Source organism: Lacerta agilis, chromosome 7 (genome assembly GCF_009819535.1).
Source record: "Lacerta agilis isolate rLacAgi1 chromosome 7, rLacAgi1.pri, whole genome shotgun sequence".
Classification (NCBI taxonomy): domain Eukaryota; kingdom Metazoa; phylum Chordata; class Lepidosauria; order Squamata; family Lacertidae; genus Lacerta; species Lacerta agilis.
In genome coordinates this window covers 37648027-37675281 of record NC_046318.1, presented here as the reverse complement: position 1 = coordinate 37675281, position 27255 = coordinate 37648027, and the positions used below count along the sequence as shown (strand labels likewise).

Below are 27255 nucleotides of genomic sequence, written 5' to 3'. Positions count from 1 at the left end.
TTTGTTTCCACATTGTTGCTGTTGTTGCATAGTGTGTGTGTGTTGCTTTTTGCTGTTGCTTTAGTGGCAAGTCTTCTAATCTACAGATTAGATCATCTCACCAAGTAGCTCAAATATAAAGAAATACTATCATTGTAAAGGGGGGGGGAACAAACTGTGCCCTTTTCAGCAAGGATTATTTAATTCCTGAGGTTTTAATGGAATCAAATGGAGGATTGTATTAGCCAGTAATTGAATTAATAGGAAGTCATTCTATTCCTGTATTTAACATTACAGCTGCCTGTATCAAATTTTGATTCTTAGCCGCCTAGACTTTCTCTCTTTAGGGATGTTCTCCTCACTTGAAGAGACCTGAACCAATTATCATGTGCCAATTTAGAAACCTTTTCTAAATGTCCCCTTTCCCCATGTTCACTTACAGTGAGAATTTTTTTGCTTATAATTCTTTCTCTGGTTTGGTGCATTTCTATCCTACCCTTCTCTAAAATAACTCAGGTTAGTTTTCCTTTGCTCCTTTTTATTCTCAACACAATCTTGAGTGAAAGGTTAGGCTGACAGATATTGACTAGACCTACCGTAAGTCACCTAGTTAGCTTAATAGCTCAATGTGGATTTGCACCCTGTACCCTGTTATTTAAATCACTTGTGAGAACAGAATGCTTCTTCATATAGTCATAGTTACAGGTTCCACAATATAAGGACTCTGGCAAAGAATGCATATGTAATATGAGGAATTACAAGTTGTTATTTTTACCTTAAGGTTACTAACTCTCATAGTTGTGAAGAAGTATGAAAATGGAGGCGTAGTGTCTGCTTACTATTCTAATTTACACAGCTAGAACTTTTAATATCTCAACTCCTTTGCAGATTAAATTTACCCTTAGAGTTTGCAAGTTACAATTTTATTTCCATGTTTATAATGCAAATGGCCAAGAAAGTAATACTGAAGCCACTCAGTGGCTGAAGTGAGATTTGAACCTGATTTTTCAAGTCCAAATTCAGCAATATGCACTGAACCACACTAGTTTTCTGATGCATGTAATACGTTGACTGTGCCAAGATGATAACATTGTCAGCAGCCTGGTACCTCAAAATGACTATTTAGGAACTGCTGGCTTACCAGGCAGGTTTGGTTAGATTCAACCCTGAATCTTTGCTTGCTTTTCAAGTGGTAGTGCTCTGTGTCTCAGGATAATTCATTCCTGCATAGCACAAAACAAAATCAGCCACAAAAATGAGGCATTTTAAATGGATGGATATGGCCTGTGGGTGGACCACATGGACTGTGGATGAAGCACAGCTGTGTTTATCTATGAAACAAGATTTTAGAAGAGATTTAGTCAAGGCTTTGGAAGATTATTATTTTTTAAATTCAGGTTAGTTTTCAAAGTACTTACTAATAATGTCAAATGAAGCAAGCTTTAAGAGTGATTTAATATAGAAGCCTAAACACTCTACTTTTGTTTTAAATCCTTCCTCCAAACTTATTTCTTCTGGCTTCTGTTTCTAATCTCCAAGCTGGTGCCATCTGTTTACTTGCTCACACCTAATCACATTAAAACCAAAATAAAATACAATTTGAAATGTTAAAAAAGGTGGAGGTGCCACACACTTTTCTTCTTCTTATTTTCAGCAAATGAGAAAATGTTTCCCCTCTTTCTTTGTCCACCTTGCCCATATACCATCAACAGGTCTTCCATCAACAGGTGTACCATCAACAGGTAAATGGCGTTTCTATGCACTCTGGCTTTCGTCACGGTGTCTCGTTGCGCCACAAGTGGTTTAGACATGTTGGCTGCATGACTTGGAAAGCTGTTTGCAGACAAATGCTGGCTCTCTCGGCCTGAAAGCGGAGATGAGCGCTGCATCTCATAGTCGAATTCGACTGGACTTAACTGTCCAGGGGTCCATTACCTTTTACCTTTGTCTTCAGCTGTTGGGCTCCTGAGACAGCAGTATATTAAACATAAGCTTAGGCCTTCAGGCATGTAAAGCACACCCATCTCCACATTCATAAGCAAACAATCCATAACTTTTTATGCTAAGTCCTCAATGAAAACTCTTGAGACAGATGTTGTAGTAAACCCCCTTCTGTCAGGCTTTTGAATGAGGGAAGGATCTGTATTCATCCCATGATAGGGAAAAGGAGCAGTTATGTATGTTTCTGCTGTTTTAATGTTTTAGTAAGTGTTTCAAAGTGCTATTTTATATGAAGCCACCCTGGGTTTCATTACTTGTTAATGAGGGATGGGGTAGAAAGGAGCAATAGATGCATAGCAGTAAAACTGCCGCTACATGGAAAATGAAGTCTAAAATGGAATGGATTGTTAAAACCAAACACTATCAGAATTTCTGCTATAACGGCCAGAATGGATTCAAGAATTATCAGGATTCCATAGGAGTTGCTGTATTTGTCTGTTGTAGCAAGAATTAACCAAGTATCCTATACCAGACTGAAACTTTGTTCCAGTGTTGTCTGGTATAGAATACTGTAGTGTAAATGGTATCATTACTTGTATCGCCAAATAAATTCTCCTAATTTATTTTATCCTATAGGATCTATGCTCTCACCCTGCTCATCACAAGTCTAGTGCTGTCCAATTCCATGCTGTGGTGATGGACTTCATGTCTTCCAAGAATGGGGTGGTGGTGATACAAGTCCTTCCCACCCATCCAAGCCAGTCCCACTACACTTTCCCTCCCAAGGGTACCCTCAGAATTTCCCCCCCCCAAGGGCAATAATTTGTGACTACACATTGTTGACTTGTGATAAATCCCACAAATCATTACACGGTGCTGAACAGAAGTAACAGGAAACAATGGTGGTTTACTGTATTGTATGGGATTATACATTTCAGAACCACAAACTTTATACATTTAGTAATAATAGCGCAGGCATAGGCAAACTCGGCCCTCCAGATGTTTTGAGACTTCAATTCCCATCATCCCTGACCACTGGTCCTGTTAGCTAGGGATGGTGGGAGCTGTAGTCCCAAAACATCTGGAGGACCGAGTGCCTATGCCTGTAATAAAGTAAGGCAATAGAAAGGCATACAGCTTTAATTTGTCAACTGAACAGTACCGTAATACCAAATTTTAAAAATCATAATACTGAATTACACACTATTTGCACATAATCTGCGTTGGGTGTTGTGAATGCCAGACATAAGGTCTGAAAAAGTCAAGCTTTTTTCCTAATGTTTGTGTATCCATAATATAAAGGAAAATATAATGCAAAGTGGATCACTCTTTAAACAAAACTGGAGTATTGGAGGGTCTTCACCAAAACGGTCAATATAAATTTCTCCTTGGGATAATTCTTCAACTTTTCTTTTATGGACACCCAACAAGCCAGACAGTTGATCTTCACTCATTGTGGAATGTAGCTGTGTCAGCACTCTGCCCCAAGTGCTAAAGAATCGTTCAGCTGTGCATGTTGTAACTGGTAGGTAAAGTGCTGTAAGGATGGCCATTTTAATAGCAGAGCACAGTTGGGTGTGGTCCAGTGGTTCAGTAAGGCTCATATTGCATAAGTCACAAGATGATGGGTGTATTTCCTTCTCCCTACAAGTCATACCAAGTGACAGATTCATCCATAAAGTTTTCAAAGTTTTCAAATTTGTACAGTTCCTTCAGTGTGGTACTTCTGAGATAGATGTAGTTTCAGTAAACTGTAAGCAGGTTAGTTTTCATGACTAAAACAAACACTTGGTGAGGTAATAAATGAATCCAGGTTGGGAATGTAGATGAACCACTGGTATAACTCTTCTGTGGATTGGTTGGGGGACTGGCTTGTCTTGTTTAGGTGCTTTGAATTCTACAGCCACTTCATCTGCCAGTTTCTTGTCCTCTATTATGCCAATGGTCTCCCACTAGCTTCCCTGTGCTGTTAAATTATTCCCAGCAGCAACTCTTGTATATGTGCTTTCATTTCAATTGCACCTAACTTTACAGATTCCAGTGCTTGGGTGGCTGGTTCTGGCACTGAACAATCTTTGCTTACGATCACAAGACAAACAGTAAAAGTTGATGTAAAAGTTTATATCATGAACCACCCTGTTATCTTCGGATGGAGGGCAGGTATATAAATTAGATAAATACATATATACTGGCATGAAATTTGTTTTTTTCTTGGTGTTGCTTGATCCTGCTAATTGCTTGAGTTGTGATATTTGGATAATTATCTGCATGTGAAGAGATACCGTACTCTTGATTTCTGACTCCATGTTTCACATAGCTGGTAGATGTCATCTGTGGAGGCTCCCATGGAAAATTTTCATAATGGTTTTAATTATGCCAACAGCATTGCACACATCACTTACACTGTTCAGTTCATTTACAGTAAGATGATATCTATGGGATGAGCAGTGGACAAAGGCTGCCTGAGGATAGTTTTGTGCTAGAACCCCATCTTATTTTCCTGCCATGGTTGAATGACTATCGTATCCTTGTCCAACTAACTTACTGAGATCTATTCCAAAATCAGCAGATAAAACTGTGTTGGTTGTGCCTACTGCAGTTTGGTCTTATATTGAAATAAACCCCCAGATGCATTCCCATCACTTTCTTTCACAACACCTAGAGACAGTTGTTCTGTTCCAGAAATATCTGTTCTTTCATGTACTAAAATTAAAAATGTCGTGGAAGTATTAGCCTTCACAACTGTGTCTTCCCTCAAAATTTGGTCACACAACTTTATTAATTCATCTTGCATTCTTGCAGGTGTGTACTTGTCTGACCCAATTTCCATTAAAAAAAACACATTCCCTGCCTTAACACAAAACTGCCAAAGGCCTACCATGTTACCTGTAGTACCAGTCTTACAACAAAAAAGCAGGCCGTGTCACCCACAGTGCACATTGACTGATATTACAGAGTTCAGATTTTGTTTATTTTTCTCTAGCTCTTGTATATGACTTATGAAGTTGCCATTCAACTGACAACATTTTCCTTTTCATGGCAGAAAGAAACGTAGAAGCCTAGAAACCTAGTCTTCATAGGAAACATTGTACCCTCTACTTTGTGAGTTATCTCTTGCAGGTTCACCAAAGTCTTTGTACTTGGAACAAACTTTGCCAATGAATATGCCCTGTCCGCCTCGTACTACTGACTGGGAAATAAAATGCCATAATGCTATGTAGGTCCTTTCAAAACAGCACAGTATGCTAACCAAAGATAATATTTAGAAAACCATGCATGGTGAAGTGTTCTTGGTACTCTCCTGTCCTGCCTGGAAGTCATAACTTTCTGTCAGCATCCAGCATTGTGTAAGGAGCTCAGTGTTAATACATATGATAGAGGATTTGTTTTTGATATGTTGTTTCCTATATCCAGTTTTTTTCCTGTCACTCAAGTTTTACAGTACCTGGTAGCTGCTTCAGTATTTTCATTTTGGATATTCCCACGCCTGCCTGCGCATGGATTTTTTCTGTCTCTTTTGAGGCAGACACTTTGGGTGCTACTTGCGTGATCTGTCTAGGGATCACTAACTGTCTTCTGCTTTTTGAAGTAGATGTTTTGTTTTCCTGACTCAGAGCAAGAATGCAACTAGACTCCTTTAGCAGGGAGGGAGGGATATGAATAAATTCAGTACTGTACATAAAATACTTGCCTAGGACGGCCTGTTTTATAGAGGAGAGCCCTCTCTTTGAAGGGCGGTCTGGTACCAGTCTGATGCAAAGATGAATAATACTAAGAAGAAGATGGGCCTTGAAGTTGCCCATCATCAATTAGCACCTGGCCAGCAGACTGAACCTGGCACAGGTTTTTCCACTATACATCTATTTAAGTTAATACTAATTGTTTCTAAATTTGCATTTACATTTACACACAACCCCCAACTTGTGCGGGGGTTGCGTTCTGGGTCATTGTGTGTGACAGCAGAGTGTGCATAAGCCCCTTCGCCCCCTTTTCTGCCATATTACCTTGATGCACATGTGCAGGGTTGCTTGTCAGTTGGATGCATGTAAATCAGGCATTGCCTGTATATGCAGAAATTAGGCTAGCATGTGTAAATTTCATGTAAATATTTCCCCCCATTGGGTGATGCATTTCCTCTCTTTCAGCAATGTACTGTCTAAAAAACACGAAGGGCTTTGGCTTCCACCGTAGAAGTACTCATGTACCAGTAACCCGGAGCTTAAACTTGTCATCTTAAGTAAGGGCATTTCTAAAAAGCCACTACCACCAGTTCCCTAAATGTTTCTTCTTAATGTGACATTTTGGCATACAGTATTTCCGAATATCGTCTGGCTTTGGCTAGTGCTAGTAAAAAGGTAACAAACAAATCGTAGCTCTATCAGTTTGAGGTTTAGTAAGGCCCTAAGAATGCCTTTCAGGCTGCAAGCAGTGCAGTTTACTTGAGAGTAAGTTTCACTGAACCTAATGGGTCTTTCTTCTGAGTAGATGTTAGGCACCTCTAGATTATCTGTTCATTGAACATTCATCCTAATGTGCTTGCACAAAGTTTATGCCAATATTATATGGTGTTCACTATTTATTGAGCATTTGTTCTGATTTATTTGCAGAGAGATTAAATGACAATGAACATTTATGCCAATTTGTTTGTGAGCAGATTATATACCATCTATCATTATCCCACAGCTTTTAGTGTATTTCCTTGTCACTTTTTTAACTGCATAAAGTACTTTTTTTTAAAAAATGATTTATTTTTTTTGCCAGGGCACTTTAATCCCCAATTTAATTGCATCTACATTTCTGATATGCAAGTATTCTGATACAGTATGCAACTATAGTCCTGCAAAATAGTTAAAGTCTGGAGGTGACTATACACAGGGGTTGTCTTGTTATTTTCCATTTTGTCTTGTTATTTTCCATTTGTCAATGTTTGCTCATCACTTTGCATCCTGTCCTTTATGCTTGGAGCTCAAGACCATGTAGACATCACTGGCTTCTTTATAAAAATAAATAAATCATACAACTCCTGTGTAGCTGCTGGGTTTGAGCAGGGATTTGAATCCAGGGCTATCATGGTTCAAACCCATTTTCTTTTATTAAAAATCATATTTCAAAACAGGAAGTGGAAGAAAGCTATTTTTTTTTAAAAAAAAAAAAGGTCAGCATACATTTTGTTAGTGTTGGTTTTTCATTTGGATTAGAGATGTGGGAAAAGGAAAGGAGAAGAATCTTAGCTGCATGTGGAAATAGCTTAATTGTGACCAGAATTTACAAACTGAGCACCATGTGTTAAAACACCCACATCCATGCAAACACCTCCTTTTCTAGAGGAAAATCAGCTGGAACATTTTTACGGCGGTGTAGACCCATTAATCCTAATCCCGTTGATAACACACAGGCACGCTCCCCCCCCCTCCCGCCCCACTAAGTATTTCACTTGACAGAGCCTTGGAGGCAGATGCCTGCGTCAAGAGTTGGCAGTGCGAGTACCACACCGAGGAAAGATTAGCCTCCAGGCCCTGCTCATCTCCATACCGGCGTTTCCTATGGATCAGGGTGGGGAGGCGGGAGGGCGGCATACTGTAACCTTCATGTACTCAATGTACAGTGTGGCTGGCGGGCGGAGGGGAAACCGAGACAAGGAGGCTCTTGTGACACACGGGACGGCACTGGCAGTGCCGTCTCTGTCTCTGTCTCTCTCTGTGTGTGTGTGTGTGTGTGTGTGTGTGTGGTGCCGCCGCCGCCGCCGCCGCCGCCACGGAGAGCAGAGCTCAGCTGGAGAGAGCACGTGCGCGCAGTTTCCAATAGTAGCCGGAGCCTGGGCTGGGCGGGGGAGGGAGCCCAGCGGAGCCTCCTGAGTCAAGCGGCGGCCGCGGCGGCGAGGGCCGCGTTTTGGGCACGGAGTGACGCACGTCGCGCTGGAGCAGAAATGCGGAAGAATTAGAAGCCTCCACAGTGTCCATGGGGCTTGGTTTAAAGAGCGCAGCAGCCGCGGCGGCGGAGCAGTTGGGTGCGGGAAGTTGGTAAGAGCGGCATCTTCCTTGGCTTTCTCCCCACCCTTCGCCCTCATTCTCCCTTTCTTCCTCCTTCCTCCTCAAGCTTTTTAATTAGGCAATATTATTATTTTTTTCATGTATAATATAGAGCTCCATATATATATGGAATTAGGACATCCGATCAGGATTAATAGATCGACGTTTTCTTTTTCTATGATTTTCCTTGCTTGTTAAACTTTTTTTTAAAAAAAAATAAAATAAAATAAGCAAACAGCTTTAGAAATCCCCGAGCGCGCTGCGCCATGCGCCTTTACGCAGGGTCGCCCCCTTCCGTGTTTTTTCCTGCGGGTGCTTCTGTGCCCCAGCCGGTGGCGTGGAGCGAGGCCAGGAGGAGCCTCTCCAGGGGTTTCGCCTCGGGCCGGGAAGCATGAGAGGCCTCGGAGAAGAGTCCCCCGCTTCGCGGCGCTCGTGCGCTCTTCTGCGGGCCCTTGTCGGGCGGCGCGCGCCTCCGCTTGCGGTTTGAGCCGCCCCGACGGAGTTGTGTCTAGGAGCGCCGGCCGCTTTTGCCTGCCTGCCTGCCGAGGGAGAGACGCTGCCAGTCCAACCCCCCCCCCCCACCCGACTGGGAGACTCGCGACGACGCTGCCTGGCTGCTGCAGGGAGCCCAAGGCGATGCCCTACGCGCTCCTTTCCCAGCGGAGGAGGACACGATTATGTCCACTGACCAGCTTAACAGTACAACATTGAAGGATGCTCAGTTGAAAGACCTGGTTTTGGAAGGAGGTATTCTAGACTCACCCCCCCCCCCAAGCCCTTAGTTTAATTTTGTCTCCAAGTTATTTTTCTTTCTCTTCGCCTTAAAGCCTTAATCACCTTCCTTCCTGTCCGCTTTCTGTTTTACTTTCTGTAGCATACACTGTGTAATGGGTCTAGTATTTTTGCTGTTGTTACTATCCCTCTCTGAGAGATTTTAAGACTATCCATACTCAAGAACCTAGCATAGAAAGCCACCCCCCCGCCTGGTTAATTTACAGCCAATCCAGTTCATGTCTAGCTCAGATAGAAGTTCCATTTAGTTCAAGTATGTATGTATAGATGACACTCATGGTCAGGGCAATTGAAATGTTTTTGTTTAAAATATATACTGGTACTTGCAGGTGAAGATCATATCTGTATAGAACTGGGGCGTTGAGGTAGACTGAGTGTATAAGACTGTGACACAAGTCAGCATTAGATACTGAAGAGTGGGGGGCTATGCTTCTTTATTTTGGTTTCCACTTTATAATGATAGTTAGATGTATTTCACATGTTTGACTATTATATGTACAAAGGTTGGAGGCTTGTGCTTTTGATTTTGCCTTTTCATGCTGGTTTTATAGGATAAATACTACCAGGCATACTTTTATAATCCTGTGTAAATAGCAATAAATGTGTCTTCACTAGTACTGTTGATCTATTCTCTTGCAGCAGCACTTGCCATTATATAAATTGAAGACTCTTAAAATGTGTTGCTTTCATTAAGAGTTAAAAATTCACAGTCGGGGGGGGGGGATATAATTATGTATGCAAATGAGTGTGTGAGCCAAGATGAAGCCTTTGTATAAAAATTGTTTTCCTTCACCTTGTGGAAATAATCTCCAGTGCTGGGTTTTGGAATGCAGAGACAACTGATCTGATGTGATATGGATGTGGGGAGAGAGCCCAGAGTTTGAAGCTACACTGCTGTTAAAGTTGTGAAACTATGCTGCAATTAAAGATGTGACTTTGGAAATTAACCCACATCCTGTTGATCAAAAGGGTCTGATTATGGCTCACTTGAGCTGCAATGCTATACATGCTTACTTGGGAGCAAATCCCACTTAACACAGTAGGACGCACTTCTGAGCAGACTTGCATTTTTCTGTCCGTCTTGCTCTCCTTTTCTGCACATGCACATATTTAACATACTTTTATTTATCTCATTTTTGCCTCTTAAAATGTTCTTGTTTATCAGATTTTGCTTGCATATTTTCAAACTCTTTAGTTCACAAAATAACCATTCATAGGAAAAGAGGAACTGGCCTTCTGTAAAAATGTTCAGGGCCCTTGATTAAATTTAGAAGTCTATGCTTTTGGCAGATGCAGAAATAACGTCATTCCAGCCATCACCGCATTCTAGGAAAGCCTAAATCAACATTACTTATTTTGTACATTGCTCTTTCACAACTGCTGCTCAATTGACACAGTAATAAAATATCTTTGGGCCAATTAAGTACTTGGGTTATTGGCCTCTCAAGTAATCGGCCTGCTGGGGTCATGTGGTTTGAGAAATAGTTAGGCTACTGCTTTTTAAGCCTAAAACTTGTGCCCTCTTAGTAGGTTGGCGAAGCATGGTGGGAGAAGACACAGGGCACAGAAATCAAGGGTTTCTTTTGTACCCTGTTGTCAATAACAGCTGCAGCAGTGACCTGAGTATAAACTAACATATTGACTGATGCATGTGAAGTTTGAGGTAGCAGCAGTGGGAAACTATCACTGGTTGAATTAAAAATATTTGTACTTTGCCTTATTGATAGCCATAACGAGGGAGCAACTAAGGAAGCAGAAAAGGAGAAGGAAATTTTCTGTTTTCTTCAGTTGCATAGTGAGGTCCTTTTAATCCTCCCTTAGACTGTGAATAATTCTCATGACATGCAGAAAAATGGTAAGATTTTGTGCACGGTCTTGGAACACATTTCCTTGTATGGCAGGTGTTGTTAGATTCTACCACCAATCCACTTTCTACATTCTTTATTCTTGTGGAGGTGAGACATCTTGATTATTTCAAAATCTTGATTGTTAATCTTAAAACCCTCTCCCAATGATTGGAAAAGGGATACTTTGGAGGGAGAAAAACAACAACTCTATACTGTTTATTTTCCACCTTCTGCCTAGCCAAAGCTTTAAGAACAGGAATTGTGATGTATTCTTATTCATCTTTTTGTGCACTTAGCTTTAGAAATGGCTGAATTATAATCTTGGCTTTTCTTTGAATTTCCGCCATGCTAAAGATGCCCAAGTGTCGGCCATTATGCTTGTGGATTATATAATTCCATATGTGTGAGAGATTCTGGTTCATTAAAATGTTAGCTAATACATACTTTTAAAATACATTTCTGGCTTTGTTTTGCCATTGCTGTGCCAGTACAGTGGTACCTCTGCTTATGGATGCGATCTGTTCCGGGGTGCAAACTGTAAGTAGAGAACTGCTTCTGTGCCTGTGTGTGATGCAACAAAGTGCTTCTGCACATGTGTAAAGCGCGTAGAGCACTCCCGGAAGTATGCACTTCTGGGTTTGCCCCGTTCGCAACCCGAAAATTCACAACATGAACCTAACACAACTAGAGGTATGACTGTATAGCCAATGAAAATAACCAAAGGCATGCTTTAGCTGAAATATGACTCAATCTTATATATGTATGGCCTGTTCAAGATGTGAATTGTAAATATTATTATTTCATTAATACCCCACCATTCCTGCAAGGAGCTCAAGTGGTGTATATGGTTCCCCCCTCCTCATTTTATCCTCCCAACAACCCTGTGAGGTAGGTTAGGCTGAGGAACTGTGATTGGCCCAAGGGCACCAATGAGCTTCATGGCTGAGTAGGGATTCAAACCCCGGTCTCCCAGGTTTTAGTCCAGCATTGTAGTTTGCCATGCATATTTGATTTGTATTTGCTGTAAATAGGAAACTGAATGGAAGGAAAACCTTTTCATTCTTGCACGTACAAACAAGTACATTATTCTGTCATTGATGTGTTTTTCCTGTTAATTTGAATGGCTAAAGGTGTGAACCTTCAAGATTAATGATGTGACAAGTTTGTCCCAAAGTGCCATAATTTTAATTGATGCATTAATTGAATCTGAGGCGTGTAAAGCAATTATCATGTCTTCCAAAAGGAAAACATTTGTAATACCCTGGGGCGTTTTCTTTAATCTTTAAGACATTTTATGGGCATTGCGACTTTGTAAAACTACAGTGACTTTCTAGGTTAATCTCTCATCACCATGGTTTCACTGTGCGCGTGCGTGCGTGTGCGCACGCACACACACACACACACACACACAATCCTGTATGAGCCAAGGAAAGTCAGTCCTTGTTCCTTTTTTCTTTAATGAAAGCTTTACATATTCAGGGTTTTCTTCTTCAAAGGAATCCTGCTTATTTAACCTCCCCCTTACATTTTTCATTTATTGAACTCTTATTGTGGTGGTGGTAGTGGTAATATTAATGGGAGACTAGATACAGATAAATGATTACTTATTTCAGTATTCTGGTAAGTGGACAGTGGCACAACATTCCTTATAATTCTGGAGCTTCCTGTGCTTGTAATTTCTGAATTCTTAAAGGACCTTTAAGTTATTATGTTGCTCATCATTAAGGTTGGAGAAATCAGTGTATTATGTACAGATGGGGACCATTTTGTGCACATCCAATTGACGCATGACTGCCGATGCTTGGGGCCTTTTGGTCCCGAAAGAAGGCGGAACAGGCTTTTGCTTGCTCCAACGACATGCGTGAGGGCCAGGATGGAACCCCTGCACAAAATGGTCACCACCTGTATGTAGGAATGGAAAACCATTTTTCTACAAAGGGTTGTTGGCCGGGACAAACTAATTTAGGGCCAGAGCCAAAAGTGGGTGGACTTTGCACCACTGTAAGATTTTATCATTCTTTCTCTGCAAGCTTAATGAAAATAGACTGTAGACACATGTCAGACCTCCAGCTGGATGGGGATCCCTACTGTGAATGCCTTCTTGTACCTGTCTTTGGTCTATATGTGAAACTTCTATAGAAAGCTTTATGTAGCAGGGTGGCAGGACAGCACAGTAGTGCATCATTTATCAATTTTGTGCAGGTTTCTTCCTATTCCCCTGGATGACGAGTCACTTGAATTGATTGCAATAATAGGAAGGATGTTGTTACTTAAACACTTCTTTTTCTTGAAGGATGTTTTCACCCAGGATATTAGCTTACCTTGAAATCGGTTCACTGTGTACTTCCCAATATGACATACTGAAAGTGGAAGAAGATTTGTATTTCTAGATGATGCAAGAAGTTTTTTAAAAAGCATCTCAACTTGATTTGTTGCTGGATTTTTTTATTTAGAGCTCTCCTTCATCAATTAACTTTGAGGCTTTAAAATGATGTTTAAGGCGGGGGTGGGGGGAAACTATTTATATTGATTTTTTTTTTTTGCTGTACTGTGTCACTGATCAAAATCAGAAGAGAATCTTTTTTTAGACATTGAGGGAAGAGGGACCTCAGATAAGGAAAAGGCATAATTACGGTATTTAGCCTTTCCAGTTTACAGATTTTGTTATTCTGAAATGTGTTTTCCAGAGTGAAAAAACAAGAGGAAAAACAAAGCTATTTCAACCCTGAAATAAACAGTGTGTTGGGATCAGTTTTTTGCTGTAGTAAAAACTTTATTGAGCAATATACATGCATCAACAAATAGATTATTTTGGGTATCAGCTTGCAGTTTCACCTTCCTCTTTTTTTAACATTTCTTATCTACCCTAGAATGACACTTTTTTCTCCTTTCTTCCCCCACAGCTGAACTAGAGTTTGTTCAGATTATCATCATAATCGTGGTTATAACTGTTATGATAGTGGTGATCATCTGCTTGTTGAACCATTATAAAGTGTCAACACGGTCATTCATCAGCCGGCAGAGCCAAAGCAGGAGGCAAGAAGAATCTTTACAACCGGTGAGTTGAAACTTCCATGCTACCCATATTGGTTTAATATATGTATTGTGGCAGACCTTTCATTTATTTGCCATATTAATATGCTGCTCAGTAATGGCATTCTCTGGGCAGCCTCCAGTATTGCTAAACTATTAGAAACCAGGCAAGCCCATCTAGGAAGAACATTCACATATAGGACCCCAACAACAAAAGTCTTTCTCCTTTGTAGCCACCAGTCACACCTCACTTGGCAGAGCCACCTGGAGTTTACAGGCAAACAATTGGTTGCCAGGAAAAAGACAAAAAACAAACAAAAAAACAAAACGGAAATTGTGTTCAGATATTTCTTAACCGCCTTGCATCACAACATTCCAGGGCAATGTACAAAAGTGTGAGAACCGTTTACACAACAAATACATATAACATATATGAAGAAACATTGATGGTAGGATAAAAGTCTAAAGAATAACATTTATGACCATCTAGCATTCCTAGGCAAATAGGAATGTAATAGTTTTAATTTGGCATTAAAAATGTTGGCATCAGACATGTTTCCTTTGAGAAGGCATTTCACAGTTGGGGTACCACCACAAAAAGTGTCCTCTGCTTTGTAACTACATAACATACCTCTGTTAAAGAAGGTTACTTGGAGAAGGACCTCAACAGAAGATCTTAAGACATGGGCAAGCTGGAATGGGAACAGGTACTTCCTCAGATATCTGGATCCCAAAGTATAAGAACCAGCACCTTAAATTGTACTCTTGAGAATATGCTAGTCTTTATAATACTTTCAGAAGATATGAGTGCCGTGGTTGTAACCATCAGAATTCTGATGGCCAAATTCTACACTAACTGAAACTTCCAGGTGGTTGACTGGGGTGGTCCCACATATAACACATTATATTAATCCAACCAAGAGTTACTAGAGCATGAATCACCCTGGCATGGCCGACTTATCCAGGCCACCAAATCATCGGAAGCTGGTAAAAGGGCCTCTGTATCCTATCTCTAATAAATTCTGTGCTTGCTGATTTACTACAAAAAAGTTAGAAAATTCTTTCCAGTAGCACCTTAGAGACCAACTGAGTTTGTTCTTGGTATGAGCTTTCGTGTGCATGCACACTCCTTCAAAAAAAAGTTGGCAGAGTTTTAAAATGCTTCTGCATATGTATCTAAAGGCTGTGCTTGGCTTTGTTTCATTCAGGAAGTGTGAAGGCCCTTCTTTTTGTACATTTTTGTAGCTTATCCGTCTTCACTGCCGTCGGGGGTCATTCATTGGGATTTTCCTTATATCCTCACATGGTAGAGTAGGGTGAGAAATAATTTACGGGCACTTAGGGAGCTCCATGACTAACTGGGGATTTGGATCTGGGTCTTTCTGATCCAGCGCTACCCATGACTCTTCAAATGGTTAACGCCATTCACAGAGGAAGATATGACTGGTGCTACCCCAATGTTAATATTGCCAAGACCTTTTTTTTTGTTTTTAATCTTAGTCATGTTTAGCAATCTTGCAGCACTTACCCATAATCTTACTGAACTGAGGCTATTTTTTAACGGATGCTCAGGTTTTTTGGAGGTTGTCTCTCTGCATGCCAAACTGGCAGCCTTGCCTCATGGCAAATGAGTTGTATGACCTGTTCTCCACAAATAAGGAACTTCTGCCAGCTGAATGAAAGAAGTTGTTGACTCAAGTCTGGCAGCGTGAATTGGGCTTTAGAACAGCAATGGAAATTCCATGGCCACTACACTATGTATGTATGTATGTATGTATGTATGTATGTATATATGTATGTATGTATGTATTGGGGGGGGGGGAGAAACCTGCAGTTTCTTCTTGAGTGGTTGTTTTCTACCCCTGGCATTACTGTCATGCGAAAAACGCATGCAACTGTAATAAATGCAACTTTTCTTAAATCAACAAGATCATATAAGGGCTAAAGAACTGACTAGAATACACCTACAGGAATACTGACTAGAATAACCTACACTCTTAATGTGTTTCCAGGAAGCACCAGTGTTTCTGTAGCAAATGTATCGCTGCATGAAGTGTGCAGCTGTTCTCTGTGGTAGACATTTGGGTTGTAGTAATCAGGTGTGATCTTGGCTCTCAGTCTGGCATTTCTTTCACTGGTTGTATTCAGAGTCTAAAAGGAAGTTTTAACTGTGGCCATCCTTAGTGACTGAGAGGTATCAAGTATCCAACAAATTAGATATTATCTGCCTCTCTGCTTAGATATTGAACAACCACCGTGAACCGGAAGCCTCCAGTGACTAGGCCTTTATGTTGTCTGATTAAGATGACAGAATTAGAAAAAGCAGTTACAGAGATGTATCGTAAAATCGTGTTTAAAAACAACAGCAAAAAAACACACCCTTTAAAATTCTATTAAATTGTCAATCTTTTTATTTTATTTAAAGAATTTTGAAGGCCTTATTTCTTTATAATTGGCGATAATGACTGGGTAGTTGATTGTGGGGAAAGTAATTATGTGTGTGCATATCCTGATTCCGGATTTAGAATGTTTGCTGACTAATAATGCCTGAAAGCCGCTGCAGCTTCCTTAACAGAAGAAGCCTCAGAGTCTTGGGTGAGGGGGAGCAAGATTTAAAAATATGACATATATGAAAGAAAACAGTCATTTTTCTCTTGGCAGAGTTGAGTGAATTTAGCAAAAGTCTTTCTGGTAAGCTTTAGTGTAGTTGTATGGTTAGGGCTAGGGAGCCTTTTCTTTCCCTCCTCCCCCTACCTCCAAATTCTGAATATTCCCTTTCTGATTCTACGTTTAATATTCCTTAGAAAAATGAAAGATTTGCTCCTTTTCTCTCTCGCTGACTTTGAATTGCTCCACCAGTTCTGCCTCTAATAACTGCAGCTCTTTCTTGTACAATTTCAAGATGCCCCACTGTCTAGGGGTGGCGGAGAGAAACATGCCGCTTGAGCAGTTTTGAACAGAATCACTATATGAACCTGGAAACCATGCCTCTTATGAAGTCGGACTATTCATCCATCTAGCTTAGCATTGTCTACTTTGGTTGGCAGCAGCTCTTAGGCGGAAGTTTTTCCCAAGCTGATATTTGGCACCTTCTGCATCCAGCTTACGCTCTATACAGTGAACTAATGCCTACTGCTAAAACAAAATAGGTGAAATGGTATAACTAACCCAGAGAGAAATTCATTTTGTTTGAATCCTGTCCTTTGTATCTTCAGGTGCCTTGCTCCCGGACGACCGAATGTTTTTTAGGAAGGAAGTATTTGCACATTCAGCCACATGTGCAAAGGCTTCCTGCTTGCAGAAGTTTCTGTTGTTGTGGCCATCAGGCATCAGAACCCTCTCTGCTGATCTTAGTACCTGAGAGGTAGTTCCCATGCCCTCTCAAGCTCAGTGGGGGGGAGGGGGTCCCTGGAAAGGGCATGCTCTGTGGTGGCCCCAAAGAATTCCCTCCTTGCATAGATTTGCCTGGCACCTTCATTATACAGCTTTCAGCTTTTGACACTTGTGATGTATATTTTTGAGGGCCCAGCTTTTTCTTTGATTATATGTTGTTTTGTACTGTTTTTAATATTGTGTTTTAACTCTTAACCTGCCCTGAGACCCCAGAGTGAAGTGGGGGGGGGGGGAGATAATGATGATGATGAAATAGTGTGTTCAGAGAAACTTGCCAGGGTTTAGTTCAGTGATGCCAAGATTGAAGTTCAGGTAAAACATCTGTGATAGCTTTGTAATCAATGGTCTATTTTACAATGGTAATAAATAATGGGATTGCCCAACAGGCAAGAAGTAACATGCATCTTTTGTTCCACGCTGCATACTCTTGCTATAAGCCACTGTATAGTGACATATATTGCGTCATTTAAGAGAACTAGAAGGTGTCTTGCTGTTTGTGTATTGCCAAAATATATTCTTTCCCCAAAATGGTTTCATAAAAATGTTTCCTAGGTTTTTACAGAACTAGAACTTCACAATAATTGTGCAGTAACAATTCCCTTTGGAAGTTTCCTTGACGGCTGGGAGCAGGACAGGAAGAGCGTTTTCTGAAGCTCCAGTGACATAGGTGGGCCTCTAAAACCAAAGGGAGTTGAAAAAGTATTATTCTTGGCTACTGCTGCTACAACTTCAGCCACAAGCCTAGTTGCTTGTGGTAAGTCAGCATCTCTTCTTAACAGGGAAAGCTTTTTAAAACTGGAAGACCATGTTCATTGCTTAGTAGCTTTTCAAGGATTTGTTTCTGAAGCTGAATTATTGTATCTAATCAACTGTTAATTGGTCAGTTGCATACATACAGTAATCAATAAAATGGAAATAAAAAAATCTAAATGTACCTGCTTAAAGTTGCTGGGCACAACATACATTTGGGTGGGTGGGTGGGAGTTCTGTCAGGATTTAAGGTCTGCCATGATACAGGCTAAGTGTTTCTTTATGGATGTAGCATAGTCTGGAAAGCCTGGTTTGTCATGGTAACCCTGGGCAATTTCATAGACGTTTCTGATCATCTTTCTTACTTGGATTATGCTGTATAGCAAATATTTGTCCTGTGTCTGCTCAGTAAAAAGAAGTGAGGAAGATTTGAGTATGCAAAAAGTTGTAAAACTTAGTGGTCCTAACTTAGTTGTTTTTCTGCTTATTTTGGACTCAGGACATTCTTACACTGGTTGGCACCCCCTACCCCCTGCCCCCCCCCCAAAAAAAAATCAATTGTGTGTTTCTTGCATTAGTTGCTGTTTTATTTGTTGGTTTGCTTTTTTTTAAAGGCTGTTTTCTCTCTCTTTGATTTTTTCATGTGTGGCTTTTAATGGAATCCTGCATGTACAGTACTTGCCTGTCTCTTTCTAGTGTGATATGCACTATGGCATTGCTTATGCTCTGCTTTGAAGAGGAAGTGTTTGGTGTCATTAAGAAATATATTGGTCTGCCCTGTTCTCTTTTCTTTGTCCCAATGGACAGCTGGGCTATAACCAGGTAAAAAGTGCAGACCCTTGTGTGCAGGGACCATGTTCAGCATCGTCCTGAGATCAGACATATCTTGCCTCTTGCTGCCACCTAGAGAAAAAATTAAAAATGACACAGAAACCTCATTACTTGCGAATGCAGTGGGAAAGTTATTGTCATTACGTATCCTTCTGCTTATTCTATTTCTAATGTAATTATAGCAATGCACCATTATCACACTTTTTATTCAGTCAGAGGAACACGTGTGTTGCGTTATCATTTGAGAGAAGTGACAACTTTTGCATCTTAGTCTTCATGGCTTCTGCTTGCTTTGCCTGATCTTGAGCCCGGGGGTGTGGGTGTGTGGCTGAATATCTACTTTGACCTTACTCCTGACACCAAAGGCATGACATGAGTAGAATATAAAGCTATGTAAATATCTCCCTCTTGAGCAAGGTGATAGACTAATTTCACACTTGCCACTTTTGAGCTTCTGTCCTGCCATCGGTATATGTGTGTGCATTACAGAAATGAGGTTTAAAATGTGCTTCTTCATCTCTCCCATGGAATCTTTTTTTTGAAATACAGTTAAAAGTTAATAATAGAAGGAGACCAGGATCCAAGTGTGTAAAAAGCACCTCTGATAAATCACCTTCCAGTAGCTCAGTCGGTAGAACATGAGATAAAAGAACAAAAATCTCTTCCTTTTTTATTATGTAATAGGGAAGTGGTGTTTGGAAGCACAGTCAGTCTAAGCGGTACACCTTGACTTTCTGCTGCTGTTCCTCTTATGAGATCCTTTAACTAGCAGACATAAGCTCTGTAAAATTGTGTAGCTTCCAATCCCAAAAGCATGACTCAGTGCACAGGCCCTTGATACAAATTGCATATGTTAATTTATATTTATAGATGCAAATTTAGGTCAGCTTCCAGAGGACAATTTGCCTTGTAAAGCAATGTAATTTTTAAAAAGTGTTGTGTGTGTGTGTGTGTGTGTGTGTGTGTGTATATATATATATATATATATATATATATATATATATATAATAAAGGCTAAGAAGAGACAGGAGATTCAGGGCCAGCTGCAAAAGACCTTGGATTCAAGCCCCCTGGGTCACACCCTAACAGTATCCATGCCCAAAATGTTTTGCCCATAAAATTGTCAGTTTGGAAAACTCCCAATGGCCTAGTTGAGACATAACTACCCCAGCCCAACAAATGATGCTTTATGAGCCTGGGAACTCGTACACCACCCCCTGCTCCTCACGTGCCCTGCTTCACCACAGATTTCCTTGTTTCTTCAACCAGTTTCCCTTGACATTCTAACAGACAAATTATGGATTACAGTGCAATCACGGCCTGGATAGCTAGTGGGTTAGAGCATGGTGCTGATAACACCAAGGTTGCAGTTTGATCCCTGGATGGGACAGCTGGATTTTCCTGCATTGCAGGGAGTTGGACTAGATCAGGGGTCTGCAAAATGTGGTCCATGAGCCTGATGCAGCCCACGAAGACCGTTTTACTGGCCCACGAGTCGCCCCCGAACCGAGCCGCCCACTCGGTGACTCCCCCACGCACTGCGCTAAATCGGCACAGCGTGGTGCAGGGACTCACCGAGCGGTGCCAGAAATGGTGTCTGCGCGTGCACAGATACCGGAAATCACATCTGTGCATGTCCAGATGCTGAAAATCACTTTTGCGCAGGTGCAATTTACAGGATCTGGGCATGCGCAGATGCGATTTCCGGCGTCGCACTGCACCAATTTGGCCCGTGGACAATCTCCATGGGAGTGATCCAGCCTATGGCCGGTAAACATTGCCGACCCCTGGACTAGATGATCCTCAGAGTCTCTTCCAACTATAGGATTCTGAGTCTATGAATCACATACCTATCTTATTGGAAGCAAGCCCCATTGAATCAACGAGGTTTATTCCTAGGTACATGAGTGCAGGATTCTATCCTTAAAAACTCAGATAGCTTCACTGGAGCCAGTAAGGGAATGTGAGCTTGCAGGCTCCTGGGCCAGTAAACCATGGTTTATGTAGTTCATTGCATCTGTATGAGTCCAATATATATAAGAATTACAGGTTTTGAGACAGTTGATTTGAATTATTGTTGTGTCTTGAAAGAGTACAGTTACAGTATTTGCAACTAATTTGGGGCCTTTCCGTGACATCAGTTTTCTGGTTTGAGCATCTTAGACCTGGACCGCTTCTTTTGTGAGTAGCACTTGCTTCTCTTTGACGTTTTGGAAGGCACTTGGTTGTTTTAGCCTTTAGGCTTACTTCTGAATTCTCCTTACTTTCATGAGCACAGGATGCTTTATGGGTACAGTTCTTCAAGCAGAAATCTCTGGCCAGAGACTAGGACTAAGGGGAAAAGGGAACAAGAGATGTAGGGAGAAGTGGTAGGAAACTGTAGCAGCAGCAACCACAATCACAGCAGGCACTGTAAATGCAACAGAGACCTGAAGAAATTATGATGGAACCCATTTTAAGGTAATTTTGCAAATATGAACTAAGGTGTCTCCCTCCCACTTGCTCAAGTTACCTGCTCTTTTTCTTAATATACTACTGCAGTTGCATGTCACAACTCTTTTTCTGGGGGAAAGAGAATGTGCACAGAAATAGCTTCCCAGCTGCTGTGATGTTGGGTTTTTTTGGGGGGAAATGGACCCATGGAAATTAGAGTAGTTTGGATTTTCGCATTGTGAAATATTCTGCCACCCTAGAGGATAATCACATTTTGCATGTTTATTCTACATTTATATAGTAAATAAAGCTAATTTTGAAGCTGCAATTGTATTTGCAATTGGCATCAATGCATTGAACTGAATTTACTGAAAAATTTCCATGGAAAATGCACCCTACTTCGCCACCCAGCTGATAGGGTCTTCCCATCCAGGAATGGGAGGCTAGGAATGCCATGAGCCTGCTTTCCTCTGCCAAGAAATGAAGAAAGCAGAGGAGTCCTTGAGCTGCTCTTCTGGGCCTTATATGTTGGGGAAATGCATTGGAAAGCTATGCCTGCTGTATGTGTCTTTCATTTCTCAGGAGTGTGGATGGGCAAGATTCCTCTCAGGCTTTGGTTTTTTGGGGGGGAGGGGAGTAATTGGTTTCTTGGCATGGAGGCCAAGCAAGTACCTATTTAAACGTTGATGTCCATGGTGAAGTGGGTGAGGGATGCACATAAGACCGTTAAAATACTAAGGAGAAATCCTAAACTGTGTAGACTTGGTCTATTCATGTCATCTTTAGCATCAAAGTCGTGTTTTAAAAAACCACCCACAGCATTCTTAACGACAGATGGACCACAGCCTGTTTGCTGCAATTAGCATTGTACTTTGCTCCCACTGGTGAGTGCAAAGAGCTGGATCCAGATCGAGGACAAAGAGTCAGTCCTGGCAAAATTCTATTTCTGAGCAGATTTAAATGAGCTTGTTTTCATGATAACAACCCATTACCTCACTTCAATAATGGATTTATTTACACAGAGTACATTTCACCTTGGGATAATTAACTTCATTGTTGTTGTTTAGTCGTGTCCGACTCTTCGTGACCCCATGGACCAGAGCAGACTCATGTTGGTAGCTTCGAGAACACTGTCCAACCATCTCATCCTCTGTCGTTCTCTTCTCCTTGTGCCCTCCATCTTTCCCAACATCAGGGTCTTTTCCAGGGAGTCTTCTCTTCTCATGAGTTGGCCAAAGTACTGGAGCCTCAACTTCAGGATCTGTCCTTCTAGTGAGCACTCAGGGCTGATTTCTTTGAGAATGGATAGGTTTGATCTTCTTGCAGTCCATGGGACTCTCAAGAGTCTCCTCCAGCACCATAATTCAAAAGCATCAATTCTTCGGCGATCAGCCTTCTTTATGGTCCAGCTCTCACTTCCGTACATTACTACTGGGAAAACCATAGCTTTAACTATATGGGCCTTTGTCGGCAAGGTGATGTCTTTGCTTTTTAAGATGCTGTCTAGGTTTGTCATTGCTTTTCTTCCAAGAAGCAGGCGTCTTCTAATTTCATGACTGCTGTCACCATCTGCAGTGATCATGGATACCGAGAAAGTAAAATCTTCATTAGGAGTGTCTATATTGGGACCTTAGCTAGAAACAGTGAAGTTTGTAGCGTAGCAGTGACCTTTATGTGGTCTCTCCTTCCTGACCAGTTAGGGTTCTTAGCCCTCTCTCTCTCTCTCTCTAGTTGGCTTAAAGTTTGTTCCTCAGTTTGTATTTCTTGATGGGCTGATCAGTAAAAATAAAACATGGGATATTATAACAGAAGGAATGATCCACAGAAATATTGGAGTCAGGCATAAAAAGGGGCAGAGATTAGAGAGAATCTACAAATATAGTGCTATAAAATCTTTACCGTAGTTTATTTTCATTGATGCAGTTGAGTTTCCACGGAAACTGGATCAAAAAGCCCCTTTGCATGTCAACTAGCATATTTTGAGTGTGATTTTCATGCACTTTGTTGTCATGCAACTACTGGTTTTACACGCCATCTTCTACTTCTTTTAGAAGGTTTTTAGTTTTTATGTACAGTACTTTTAGAAACTGGTAAGACAAAATAAGTATCTTCTAAATGTTCCCTTTGGCAAGTGGCAGGCTTGCTGGAAAAAAGAGAATACTTTTATTCAGAGTGTGTATCCACTGGATTGTGTTACAAGACCAGTTTAATTAAACTGGAGGTGTAAACTGACGTAGACTGGAATGTTGTGCATTTACTGGGAAGTAAGTTCTGTAGAACTAAGTTGGACTTGCTTTGGAGCAAATGCACACAGGGTCAGGCTCTTAGGCTATGCTTTCTAGTAGGCCAGGCCCATTGGCTTAATTGGAACTGAATCACTGTAGCTGCCGTTGGAGGAAATAAACATATTCTAATTCCTGAGAGTGTAAATGTTACAGCAAAACATGAATGATGTGAAGTTGACTGGAATGTTGAACATTAATATAATAAAAGTATATTGTAATAAACATTGTTCAGAAGCTAAATGTTCTCTCGTTTTCTCTCTTGTACTAGGAGGGGTGTTTGTGGCCTTCTGACAGCTCATCTTCACACCGGGGAGCTTCCGAGGTAAGCTCTCATTCACACTTTAGATCTTCCAGAAACAACGTTTTTGTTAATAGAACACGCTTCCCCCTTGTGCTGTGACTGCAGTTTTGCAGTCATTTTCTGTCAGTTCAACTTAACTTCATGTCAGGGCTGTCTTAAGCATATGTGGCGCCGGGGTGCAAAGATGTGCCCGGCGGTCGTCCCCCCCAGTTGCCCAGTCCCAGGCATGCAGGAGGGCTGAGCCGGCCGGCTGCCTCAGCATCTCGCGGGCTCTTCCCCGGACTCAACTCTCGGGCCCTGGACTCTTGGCCTGGTTGCCCCCAAGAGCCCAGCGTCTGGGTGCCCCGCACCCCTAGCGCCTATAGGTAAGACGGCCCTGCTTCAAGTGTGTAGATTTTCACAGTTTTCCTAAAATAATTGGGATCCTTGAGAGAGGAACTGGTTTGTACAGTGGTACCTTGGTCTACGAACAGCCTAGTTCACAAACTATTTGGAATAAGAACACTTCAAAACCGGAAGGTGTTACGGTCAGCAACCTTTTTTTTGGAATCTGAACGTACTCTGTTTGGGGGTGCACTTCCATTTTGAGTGCCACACTTCTGTTGTCCGGCAGCGGAGAAGGGGGTCGTCATGGTGTTTCCTGCAGCCGCAAGGGAGGGAAGCTGTGAGCCCGCCAGCCAGCTAGTTTGCAGGCGCGCAACTCCCCCCATGCCTCTGCAGGAGGCGCACGCTCTAGGGAGCATTTCCCACAACAGTGTGTGGGGGGGATCTGTGTGGATCCCAGTTCAGCTACTGATTGATTGTGTGACTACGGAAATGGATAAAAGCGCCCCCCCCATCCAAACAATGACTATCATCAGTGGAGGCAAGAATTTTTTTTAGTTTTCATTTTTATCATCTACCATACTGTTTTATTTATTTTATAGTACAGTACATTGATTATTGCTTTCATTTTATGGATCAGTGGATCACTTGTTAGATAGTAAAATTAATGTTAAATTTCAGATTTAGGGGTTGTTTTTAAAAGTCTGGAACAGATTACTCGATTTTGCATTACTTTCTATGGTAAAGCGCACCTTGGTTTAAGAACGCACTTCTGGAACGGATTAAGTTTGTAAACCAAGGTACCACTGTAGTTGCTCGTGTAGAGCTCCTTGGGCCATGAGTCTTCCTCAGGTCTTGTACACTGGCTAGGGTTCAAGGAATCAAATCAAAGACCCAGTGGAGAATACAATTTTGGATCAGAAGTTTCCTAATTCTTGGAATTCATTCGATTTGTCTGATTGGTTAAATCTAATTTGTTTGCCTAAGTCTTATCGTATGACTGAGACTCTTCTGTGCTCTTTTCCTTGGCCCAGATTGCTTGGGTTATATAAGACATCTTGGAGAATATCATCCAGGAGAATAACCCTTTATGATGCTGTTTCCACATTATTGTACCCCACACTTGTTATGTATCTCTGTATTGAGTATGTCTAATACATGTGTGAACTAGGTTTTAACTTTATTGATTAGTCGATGCCTCCTCCTTCACACTGCAGATCATGTATGCCCCACGGTCCAGAGACAGGTTTACTGCTCCATCCTTTATGCAGAGGGAACATTTCAGCCGCTTCCAGCCAACCTATCCATACATGCAGCACGAGATTGACCTCCCTCCTACTATCTCCCTCTCCGATGGTGAAGAGCCGCCACCATACCAAGGGCCATGCACTCTGCAGCTTCGGGACCCAGAACAACAGATGGAACTCAACAGAGAATCTGTGAGGGCACCACCCAACAGAACTATATTTGACAGTGATTTGATAGACATTTCAATGTACAATGGGGGCCCGTGCCCACCAAGCAGCAATTCGGGCATAAGTGCAACCAATTATAGCAGTAATGGAAGGATGGAAGGACCACCCCCAACTTACAGTGAGGTCATGGGGCATTACCCAGGTTCCTCTTTTTTCCATCACCAGCAAAGCAACGCGCCTCCTTCGTCACATAGGGGGAGCAGACTTCAGTTTCAACAGAACAATTCAGAGAGCACAATAGTCCCAATTAAAGGCAAAGACAGGAAACCAGGAAACCTTGTCTAGTTTCCTTTTCCATATGCACTTGAAGAGAGATGGAAGAATCAAGCAGGAGCATGATAGAAGTTTCTATGCCCCTGTGCACAATATTGTTTTAAGTTTCATGTGATGCGGTTTCGTAAAACCAAACGTGCAAAGCTGTTGTTTCTGATTCCTTTCAGGGGAACTGCATGAAAAGTGGTTTGAAACAACTACAACCTTCCATTCAGTTTGGCCATGAGCAGTGTTCTACTTTTCTTTTCTTTTCTTTTGGGGGGCGGGTGGGGGATATATTATTATTATTTTAAATAAACTATTTGAATTTATTTAATTATAAGAGGTAACTTAGCACAGAAATATGGCTTACACAGCCAGTTTTATATTGAGTGAATGGCTAAAAGAAGAGGACAAGAAAGGGTTACTAGTTAAATTGGGGGGGGGGGAATTGGCCAGTTTGCTATCCTTACCCCACCCTCCCAGAAGTGTGAATTTTTTATCTGACTCAGCATTTCTGTTTTGTGTGCCAAGGTATAAAGTTAGGGAAAAATCTAGATGAATACGAGGAGTTAATTTGTGTTGTGATACAAGTGTATTAAATTTGCACTATATAAGAACTGTTTTACATGAAGTTCTTCTACCGTGTTTCTCCTAAAATAAGACACCGTCTTATATTTTTTTTCACTCAACAAAACACAGTATGGCTTATTTTCAGGTGATGTCTTATTTTAACCGCGTCGCATCGGTACGCTGCATAGCCACGCCTCTCCAGGCTGTTTTAATGGGAGGTACCACGTCACTATGGCTTATTTTCGGGGTATGGCTTATTTTTGGGGAACGGCTTATATTTCGCAAATGCATAGAAATCCTGCTATGGCTTATTTTATGGCTATGTCTTATTTTAGGAGAAACAGGGTATATGTTGTCTTTTCACCTGTGGAATAATGATTAGCCCCTAGGAACCCTCCTCAGATATTTGTCTAGGCTTCTGTTGATTAATCATTGAAAGGGGACTTTGATTTAATCAGATCGTTTACCATTTTCCATAAATAAACAGCAAGTGACATCTTAACATGTTACCTTTTGCAATAATTTTGCATTCAAATTGGACATTGGCAAGTTGTCTTAGAAATTTATGAGTGGAAGAAAGCAAATGTGAAATTACAGATGTTTCCTTTAGGTGGTTTTTGCTATAAGCCATTTGTTTAACTAGAAGCAGATAAAAATGCCAGACGCATTTACCTTTTTGTGTGTGATTATTACTAAATCTTATTGCTTGTCCCCCTCTCCTAAAAAAATGCAGTGTCCTTGTTACCTGAAGCTTCTGCAGATTTTTATCTTCACTGGAGCCCATAATCAGTTGCATAGCCTGACATCCTACAATAAATGGTTTAAACATACATTGAGTTTTTGCTGTTAAATTGCACTTTTGTTGTGCTTTTCCTATTATCTTTTGTGTGCTAGATCAGACCGCTGTAAGCCCTTTCCATAGTAGCTACCATTTCTTTAGCTAGTTTGACAACGCTAAAGTGGTTGTTTGCAGAGCTTGCACCATTAGAATGCTATGGGGAATTGTTTAGGAATCTG

The 27255-nt window shown here is 41.3% G+C and overlaps 1 protein-coding gene across 6 annotated transcripts in view; it reads left to right on the top strand.

Annotated features, from left to right (window-relative positions):
• Positions 1 to 26290, top strand: part of LDLRAD4 (low density lipoprotein receptor class A domain containing 4) — a 265837-nt gene extending 239547 nt beyond the window's left edge. For 4 of the 6 annotated variants that reach the window (XM_033154839.1, XM_033154833.1, XM_033154834.1 and 1 more), the window contains 3 exons: positions 13492 to 13646; positions 23582 to 23635; positions 25156 to 26290. In XM_033154839.1, the coding sequence (XP_033010730.1) occupies positions 13542 to 13646; positions 23582 to 23635; positions 25156 to 25698 (702 nt within the window). In that variant the 5' untranslated portion in view covers positions 13492 to 13541 and the 3' untranslated portion in view covers positions 25699 to 26290. Of the gene's footprint in view, positions 1 to 7735; positions 7941 to 8191; positions 8697 to 13491; positions 13647 to 23581; positions 23636 to 25155 lie in introns of those variants that run through there. The other 2 variants (XM_033154838.1, XM_033154837.1) reach the window with 2 other exon arrangements.
• The last annotated feature ends 965 nt before the right edge of the window (positions 26291 to 27255 follow it).